The 9,641-nt window shown below is 45.4% G+C and overlaps 2 protein-coding genes and 1 long non-coding RNA gene across 3 annotated transcripts; 1 reads left to right on the forward strand and 2 right to left on the reverse strand.

Annotated features, from left to right (window-relative positions):
* Positions 1–989: 989 nt before the first annotated feature.
* Positions 990–4,986, forward strand: LOC125529904 (ABC transporter G family member 11-like). The gene is made up of 9 exons (XM_048694324.1): positions 990–1,306; positions 1,389–1,560; positions 1,731–1,853; positions 1,927–2,055; positions 2,166–2,360; positions 2,515–2,601; positions 2,687–2,959; positions 4,279–4,386; positions 4,469–4,986. Exons 1-9 carry the CDS (start codon positions 1,005–1,007, stop codon positions 4,793–4,795), a joined length of 1,716 nt encoding a protein of 571 aa, XP_048550281.1. The 5' UTR covers positions 990–1,004; the 3' UTR covers positions 4,796–4,986.
* LOC125529906 lies at positions 1,467–1,823 on the reverse strand. Its single transcript, XR_007292776.1, has 2 exons — positions 1,705–1,823; positions 1,467–1,614 (listed from the first exon to the last, which is right to left on the reverse strand). It is a non-coding gene; the product is annotated as an uncharacterized LOC125529906 (long non-coding RNA).
* A 1,929-nt stretch (positions 4,987–6,915) lies between the features above and the next one.
* Positions 6,916–9,641, reverse strand: LOC125529905. Its single transcript, XM_048694325.1, has 6 exons — positions 9,516–9,641; positions 8,951–9,420; positions 7,715–7,892; positions 7,512–7,594; positions 7,352–7,421; positions 6,916–7,270 (listed from the first exon to the last, which is right to left on the reverse strand). The coding sequence occupies exons 1-6, from the start codon at positions 9,565–9,567 to the stop codon at positions 7,146–7,148; spliced, it is 978 nt and encodes a 325-aa protein (XP_048550282.1). The 5' UTR covers positions 9,568–9,641; the 3' UTR covers positions 6,916–7,145.

Genomic DNA, 9,641 nt, shown 5'->3' on the forward strand with positions numbered 1-9,641 from the left:
ACCTCGTCTCACTCTACTTGCCTCAGAACTTGTTTTACCTTCACTTGTTTTTATCCGGCAACGAGACCGCCATTTTTGGGCATTAGACTCGCCATGTTACTTTCATCCACCTCAGCCAGTGTTCATGCCATTTCCGAGCATGTGAAAGCTAGCTATCCACCTCTGCTAGCAGATGCCATGGCGCAGTACGTTTGGATCGGTAGAACGGAGCCGTACGGCCGCGCTCAGCGGCCAATTAATTCTACACCGGCGCGTAGCCATCGACGCCATCGAAATCCACGGGGTACGCGCGCGACCGGCTCTTGATTCGGCCCGCTGGCTTCGCTTCGCAGCTGCCCCAGGCGAGTACATGCATATGGCGCCCTGCGCCAGTACCCCTACGCTAGTCTAGGAGTAGCAGCAGCTCTCCTACGGGCAGCCAGAGCGATAGCGTGCCGTGTCGAGTGGTTGGGCGGAGCAATTAATACGTCCTTCAGTTCTCTGATCCCGTTGCTGCTTTGCTTTCAATTCCATGCCCCTTCATACAGATCTCGTACGCAACGTTTTTCTTTGCTCTCCGTCGACCGATCTCGACGGCGAAATATCTTCCCTGCATGGTTCAAAGAGAAATGGAAAAGGGCCTGCTGCGACCTACTACCTCCTAAGTGACATAAATACAGACAGTTGTGTAGTAACTTGTTATTGTGGCGCTGTTCCGAATTTATGATGATCGATGTGCTGGTTTACACTTCAGTTTGGGCATCTTTTTCTACTAGAACTACTACTTAGTTTACGGCAGTAGATTCTAGCTTGTGGCCAGTAGTAAAACTGGGTGATTAGTTTTTGCCAGCATGAGACGAAAAACAGTGGCCCTCTGTATATGTGCTCCATACGAGTAGTTCATGAGCTTTGGCGTAGCCGACTTCGAGTACCACTACTTTGGATGCAACGAAACCACCAGAATACTACTTTTCGGACCAATCCTCGTAGAAGAATGCTATAGGTGATGATGTTGTGGTGTATGCATGCGTACGCAGGCGTACGTGACGCAGGACGACAACCTGATCGGGACGCTGACGGTGCGAGAGACGATCGGCTACTCGGCGCTGCTGCGGCTGCCGGACAAGATGCCGCGCGACGACAAGCGCGCGCTGGTGGAGGGCACCATCGTGGAGATGGGGCTCCAGGACTGCGCCGACACCGTCATCGGCAACTGGCACCTCCGGGGCGTCAGCGGCGGCGAGAAGCGCCGGGTCAGCATCGCCCTGGAGCTCCTCATGCGGCCCCGCCTCCTCGTCCTCGACGAGCCCACCAGCGGCCTCGACAGGTACGTGGTATTCAGTAGCAGTGCCTGTGTGGTTGTGTTGTTGGAGAAGGAATTGAATTGACGGCTCTGGTTGCGCGGGCAGCTCCTCGGCCTTCTTCGTGACGCAGACGCTGAGGGGCCTGGCGAGGGACGGCAGGACAGTGATTGCGTCCATCCACCAGCCCAGCAGCGAGGTCTTCGAGCTCTTCGACATGCTCTTCCTGCTCTCCGGGGGCAAAAACGTCTACTTCGGACAGGCAGCGCAAGCATGTGAGGTAATCAATTCCTCCACGGTCCAGTATCCGTTTTTCACAGTAACTTCCTTCCTGCTGCACATGTAATGGCGTCAGTAATCAATCACTTCACAGCGAGTAGTACCCCTGCTTCTTCTGCATCGCATATGTTATGTGATCGCTCACCTGCACTTGTTTCCTCGCACGCGCAGTTCTTCGCTGAAGTTGGGTTCCCATGCCCGCCTCTGAGAAATCCCTCGGATCATTTCCTGAGGTGCGTTAACTCCGACTTCGACAAGGTCAAGGCCACCCTGAAAGGCTCGATGAAAGCAAGGGTAAGATAACCCGACGATTCATGTGCCAACATGTTTTCTCATGCAAGTGGCCTAATTTTCATAAACTTTGCAGATCGAAAGGTCTGATGATCCTCTGGATAAGATAACCACATCAGAGGCCATCAGGAAACTCGTCTCTGCCTACAACAGGTCACAGTACTACTACGCTGCTAGGGAGAAAGTTAATGACATCGCGCGAATCGTACGTCCTCTCGGAGCCCCTAAATGCAACATATATGGTTCCCTGTCCTTTATATTTTGCGCATCCGGACAGGCAATGACCAAATGAAATCCATGTGTTGTTTGCTGCAGAAAGGAACGGTGATGGATTCAAGGGGCAGCCAGGCCAGCTTCTTGATGCAGGCGTGTACACTTACCAGGCGTTCATTCATCAACATGTCGCGCGACTTTGGGTACTACTGGCTCAGGCTCTTGATCTACCTCCTTGTGACTGTATGCATCGGCACCATCTACCTGGATGTCGGCACCAAATACACATCCATCCTGGTAAGTGTTGAATAATCGATCAGTGGTTATCTGGATCAAAATGCCATGAATCTGTAATAAAAAGTAGACACTTAAGCAAGGACATCATGTTCCTTCATGAAAAGTGTTCTTTGTGAGCAATGAGCCAATGACATTACCTGCCTCTTCTTCACAGGCCAGGGCAGCATGTGCAGCATTCGTCTTTGGATTCGTCACCTTCATGTCCATTGGAGGATTCCCTTCATTTGTGGAAGAAATGAAGGTGAAGCTCCAGAACTTTATCATTCCATACGGGAATCGGAACTGCTATGTACAATTTGCTCACCTGCTTCTTGACTTGTTCACAGGTTTTCCAGCGGGAACGGTTGAATGGGCACTACGGTGTTGCAGCATTTGTCATTGCCAACACCATCTCTGCTCTGCCATTCCTGGTCCTGATATGCTTCATGTCAGGGACAGTATGCTACTTCATGGTGCGCCTTCATCCTGGTTTCACACACTACATCTTCTTCGTCTTGAACCTCTACGCCAGTGTCACTGTGGTTGAGAGTTTGATGATGGCCATTGCAAGTGTCATACCCAATTTCCTCATGGGCATCATCATAGGAGCTGGAATTCAGGTACATTTTGGCCCAAATTTTCATTTGGTATCCTCTACTCCTATTAACATGTCTGTTCAGACAGCAAATGTGCTTTGCTGCCTGTTTGTTGAAATTACAGTTCCTATGGTAGCCAGTAAATGGACATGATAATTACAACTTAGTAGCTTTGAATCTAGTGCAGTTCTCTTCACAGGTAGGGATTAATGCACCTTGCTAAATTAAAGGAAAAAATAACGAAGCCTGTTGTTTCTCTTTGATACAATTTCTAAGCTTGTAGGCGTAAGATGTGTTTATGAATGAGAGAACTCCAAACTTCCAAAATGTTCTCTAGAACTAGAATACATCACAAGGCTTCGATAAAAATGTGGTAGTACTTCAATAACGAAGCATTGTTACTATGCACTAAAAAGTAGTACTGACCAGAATAGAAGTATAACTTCAGCAAATATAAAAGATGGCACGAGATCTTCCAAAGATCTTAGGGCTCCTTTGATTCAAAGGAATTTTATAGGATTTTTGAAGGATTGAAATCCTTAGGATTTTTTTCTATGTTGCTCCTTTGATTCATAGGATTGAATCCCATAAGAATTTTTCCTATGGAATCTTTTGTACTACATTTCATAGGAAATCTAACATCCACTCCAACCTCTTTTTACAATTCCTTTGTTTTTCCTGTGCAGTCAAACACTCATTGCTAATCCTATAGGATTCAAGTGGGCATGCCACTCCAATCCTATACTTTTCCAATTCCTACGTTGTCAAAATCCTAAGAATCAAAGAGGCCCTTATTATGGTCTAGGAAATAGATACTGCAGACATAGGCCCTGTTTGGTTCGGCTGTGGATTTCTAAAAGCAGCTGTGAAAAATCTGCTGTGAAAAAACAGCTGTGGAAAATCTGATGTGAAAGAGATGTAGGTCATTTGGCAAACCAGCTGATACAGCTTTTTCAGATTTTGGCCCGCAGCGGAATCAGATTTTGGAAAGCACATCCTGGGCTGCTTCCGCTTTTGGTTCAGATTTTGACAGCGGATTTCTGGAATCGGATTCTGGTGGGTTCACCCTTTGGTTCGGATTCTGCTGCGCGGCAGCGGTTCAGATTTTGACAGCGGATTTCTGGAATCGGATTCTGCTGGGTTCACCCTTTGGTTCGGATTCTGCTGCGCGGCAGCGGAATCCGTCGATAAAAGTTGAACCAAACAGGGCCATAGACTGTCCTATTATTTAGCTACTATGTTATGTTACCGAGTTGCAAAAGAAACGTAGATGTGCATCCCTGGAAGCTTTTCTACCTGAGAGCTCCACATGAAGAAATTGCCTCACAATTTTTCTTGGACAGGGAATATTCATGCTTGTCTCCGGATACTTCAGACTTCCGTATGACATCCCGAAGATCTTCTGGAGATACCCCATGCAGTACATCAGCTTCCATTACTGGGCACTACAGGTAAATTTGAGGTTGCTACAGACCACGGAAGCATGGTGGTTTCCAGTATGAAATTTGACATCAAACTCTTATCCGTGTACAGGGCCAATGCCAGAATGACATGGACGGTCTCCTATTCGACAACCAATACCCAGACCAGCCGAAGATCCCTGGGGACTTCATACTGAAGTACATCTTCCAGATCAACGTGCACCGGTCGAAGTGGATCGACCTGTCGGTCATCTTCAGCATGATCTTCATCTACCGCCTGCTGTTCTTCATCATGATCAAGGTGAACGAGGACGTGATGCCCTGGATCCGGGGCTACATCGCGAGGAAGAGGCTTCAGAAGAAGGTGCCTGCCATCGGCAAGACGCCTTCCCTGAGAGGCTATGTTGTGGATCCAGAGCTTGGTCCTAACGAAGGCTAGAAAGATAAGCTGGGGGTTGCTGGGTAGCACAAATAGGAGGGTTTCCTACCGGTTCTTGGCGTAATATGTATCTATGATCAGAGAAACTGGTAATTTTTATACGTTTTGGAAGTGAAGCTCGTTTGAGTAGAGGTACATACATACATGTAATGCGTTCAAAAAATGGCATCAGCGATGCATGCAGAGTGACACATACTTGGACGTTCACAGTTCATTGCTGTCTTGGAAGGGCAGCAAAACAGGCAGGAATGGTTGGGGGCACTAATTGGCACACATGGCCGCACTGCATGAGCACAGTGATTCTTCTCGCTTGCAGATTTACTTACTGAGACGACAGTACTGAAGTTACAGTAAAGATCCATTTGCGGTGGACGGCATATCAATGCCATAATTGCGGCTAGATAGATTGACAGGTTTACAAAACATTCCACATGGATTGACAGGTTCTCTCTAAACAGTCCACATGGGGTCATTCAAGTTGTGTTTGTAAATATCTGGCCTTCCTTTTCAAAACTACACTACCCAGTGCTGACCAACAATAATAGTGACTGATACTACAAGTCACTGCCGACCAACAATAATAGTAAATGCAGCGCAGTGAGTGGCACCACGAACTAAAGATTTAAAGCCACCCTGTGGACGCGTGTAGTACTGCATACAGCGTGTACAGGAAGAGCTTTGGTGCTAAACTGCAACATGCAGGACGATTTAGGCTGGTCCCCTTATGCCAGGTTCGAAGTCGGTATATGCCCCGGCGATTCGAAGGTGCATCCAGGAGCGAACAGGGTGAAAAAACAAATGATTTTCAACACAAGAAAAAAATTTAGACATGTCCGTGTCATTCACATGAATGTAAACTTTCATGGAGAATAGACAAACCTTGTGGTTTGTGTGAAAGAAAACACATTTGATGCTTAAAAAATGGCTTTTTAGAGAACTTGCTTTTGTTTGTTTTAGCGAGGCCCAAACATTTCTTTTCTTCAGAAACTTTCAACGCACATAAAATACATTGTTTAAAAAAATATTGTTGCCGAATTTACTATTCACCCCAGGAGCCCACGTGTGTGCCCCTGGTATCACATCTCCACTAACAATTGTCGCTTTCATCTAAATAAAATGGTCCCTCTCTTTGTTTCCTCTAAAATGTCCCAGATCCGTTTTGGCATGCATACATCAGAGGGAATTCTAACAGAGTATATTTTGCACTTCCAAACAGTCAAAAGGGATTAGTAATACTCCATAGACGATCAATCTTAATTGGAAGTGTGGGTCAGATAGTCATTATGACGTTAAATGCCATGGATAGTATGATTGCAGTGGCATCTGGTGGTGTGTTTACTGTGTTTTCCCTGAATGAGACCATGTTTTCTTTTTACGATACTTGCTGAATTCATCTAGAACAGGTGTTGTAACTTCTAAAATATCTTCATCCTTAGAAGTTACTCCCTCAGTAAAGAAATATAAGAGCGTTTAGATCACTACTTTAGCGATCTAAACGCTCTTATATTTCTTTATGGAGGGAGTAGAATGAATGAGCAGACCTTCCACCCAATTCAAAAACAAATGGCATGGTGATAGAAGCAACGAGAGGAGTAAATAAGCAACAGAGAAGATGTCATGTGCGATGCAGGGAAACGTTATGGGTGAGACATACATGTGCATGTGCTCGTAAGAAAATCTGCCAGCAGGATATAAACATTGGAGAAACTGGTGGTTTCATTTAAGAGGGACCTGGAGGTTTGATGAAGCGCAGTTAGTCCAAATAGATCCCATGGAACGAAAAGCTAGATTCGCATATCTTGCTTAAGAGCCATACCAGAAATCTGAATCCATATATAAAGGATGGCCTAATTTCGTGGCCAGCTGGGTTTTCTTGGGCGTTATGCACTTTCTATCTGGTGGTGTCCTAATTTTATTCAAAGCATACCTAAATTTAGTGAGAATTGCTTCGAACACTTCTATCATAAGAGTCACTTTTCTTAGCAGTTGCCTTGGTAGAGATAATCCTTCAGAGCAGCACGGAATATAACTAGGAATAGTAGTACTGATGTAGACAAAAAACATTAAATAATTTATATTGAAGTGGAAAAGGGGTGCATGCAACTGCAAGTGATAATCTGGAACAAAGAAACTAGCACAACATTTTTGTAGATCAAAACGATTCAGGTATTTTTCAGGGTCGATATTGAGGTACCCACACCCGAATGTCACCAACGCAAGACATCAAGTTAATATATATGAAAGCCACAAACAAGTCATAAAACTAAAGGCACACCAGCTAGATAATGTTACCTAACCTAATCTACTGATACTAAAAGCAAGTAAGTACCATGCTGTGATATAGTTTACTTTAGCTGGTGCCAGGGTCAAGGACTGGAAGCCTACAGTAAAAGCTAATGGATTTGTCCGTCAACCGTGTTCCTGGAATGAAGTACTGGAATATCACTGTCAAGCAAGCACCATTGGGAGCAATACCTATACAAAAAATCAAGGCAATAGTTAATATAAATTTAGATTATTTTTCAACAGGTTTAAAGAGGCGGCTGAAAAACAAACCATAGAAGGTACAATCTGGCTTGGCCAAATGACATTGTAGGCTCTTAACTAGGTGCTTCATACTCACTTGCTGCAAGAAAATAGAATAACAGACACCTGTGAACATCTGACATGAAAAGAATAAAATGATGAATAAATAAATGGAGCTTAGGAGCAATACCACTGACAGTGCTTCGCCTCTCTCAACCGCCATTTCCATACGAATGGTAGCACTCACATTTTGATCAACAACAGGTGCATTTGCTGAAATAGAAAACATCGTTATACAAAAGTGAAGTGATTTGAGCACTAATGACACCTACTTTGGAATTTAAGGAAGCTAATGCTGAATACTGATTACAACTCCCAGCGGCCATAGTTTACCACGAGCACCAAGAATCCGAAGCCTTTTGAATTCTGAACCAACGGTAACAAGAGAAGTTGAAACTTGTAGATGGAGATCACCATATTGGGTAACAGTTACAGACAGCAGATCACCAATGTTTTTTAGACGATCCACCAGGTTCTGTAACTGTTGCAGATCTGGAACCTGGACCAGAGTCTGCAGAAAGATAAATTTCTTCTAATAAGCAGCTGACAGTAGAAAGATAACACCAAGCGAGTATGGAAAAAAGCATAGGACATCAGTAAGATAAATTTCTTCTCACAATCATCTAAGTTGAAGATACATTTAAGATGAAAAGCAGTACAGACATCTGAGTAGATACAGATATTTCAGCGACGAAAAATACTTAGCATTAAAAAGAACATCTGAACTGCGAGAACTAATAAGAACTGTTCAATAGGCATCATTGCTATTTTTACATTTTATACTTCTGTAATCATTTGTTGACTATTGTTAGTATAAATCCAGTTTCTTGCTCGCAGATAGATCATTTTAGTAATTTCCGAAAGGTAATAACATTGCAAGACAGGAATATCCACATCAATCAAAATGAACTAGACGTCTAGATCAGTGCTTCAAATAATGAGACACAATCAAATTTTACTGTCTAAAAACTAAACATCTTTACTAGCAGTAAATTATGTGAAATCATTCACAGATTCATATTTTTTATATTTCTACATTTGAGATTTTAATTATTTGTTGATTATTATTAAATGGATATATTGTGCTGTATCTTGGTGGAACATGGATATCTTGAGGATTTTTTGGTACAACAATTTAAGAGTGGTTCTGTGCTTCAGATTTACATTGATTGGACCTTTAAAACAGCTTCAAATAATGAGACGCGAATACATGATCAAACTTCATCATGTTAAAGCTAAAATTATGTTTACTACTGGCAAATTATGTGAATACCAAGTTCACGGGTTCAACAAACAAAATGTGGTTCGGAGGATGGATCCAGGCCATTACTAGTTCTATGACTCAGCCTGTATGAATTGGTACCTAATTTTGTTTCTGCAGTCCAGCATCACAACTAAGCCATCAGAAGTTTCATAGCCACAACCTGCTTCCATTTGATTAATTCGTTTCGCATTTGGACAGCTAGAGTACATTATGTTGTGAAAACATTCAATCGGGTATACAAATAGGAGAATTTTTTTACTGATGAATGATAAGAAACTGGAAAATGCCATGTGAGAGCACCACACCTCAGGAAGCTCTTGGGCGGCGTCAAGCGCATCCTGCAAGCGCGCAACATCGGAGCGTGACAGTGGCTTCGAGATGGGGACGTCCTGCACGACGGCGGAGCGAGCGCCCTTGGTCTCGAACGTGAGGAACGGGGCAGCAGAACGGGACCCGGGGGTCTGCTTGTTGACGAGCTTGACCTGAATCGCCGCGGGGGCGTCCCCGTCAGCCGGCGACTGCGCGTGGACGGCGAGCGCGCTACGGATGGCGCGATGGAGCAGCGCGACGTCGACGGAGAAGGCGACGCGGTTGCCGTCCCGCGACGACACGTTGTACTCGCGGAAGAGGAGGTCCTTGGCGAACTGCGCGACGCACTGCGGCCCGTCGCCTTCGGGCCCCGTGGAGCCGAGGAGGTTGTGGAGGAGCATGGCGTGCGTGGGGGTGAGGTAGACGTGGCACACGCGGCCCACCTTGTCGATGGCCGGGAGGAACCCTGCGGGAACGGAATTGCGGGGCGCGCGTGAGGTGTTCGGCGAATTGCGACGGGGGAGGGAGGGGAATCGAGGAGTGCGCTGCACTGGGGCTTACGCTTGTCGAGCAGGGAGATGCCGTCGTCGGTGAAGGAGGCCTTGAACTTCATGGTGGCTTGCGCGCGCTCCTCGATGGACGCGGCGGCGGATTCCGGCCTTCGTCTCCTCGGCTGGCGGCGAGGGA

The sequence above is a fragment of the Triticum urartu genome, unplaced genomic scaffold, assembly GCF_003073215.2.
Source record: "Triticum urartu cultivar G1812 unplaced genomic scaffold, Tu2.1 TuUngrouped_contig_5940, whole genome shotgun sequence".
NCBI classification, from domain to species: Eukaryota; Viridiplantae; Streptophyta; class Magnoliopsida; order Poales; family Poaceae; genus Triticum; species Triticum urartu.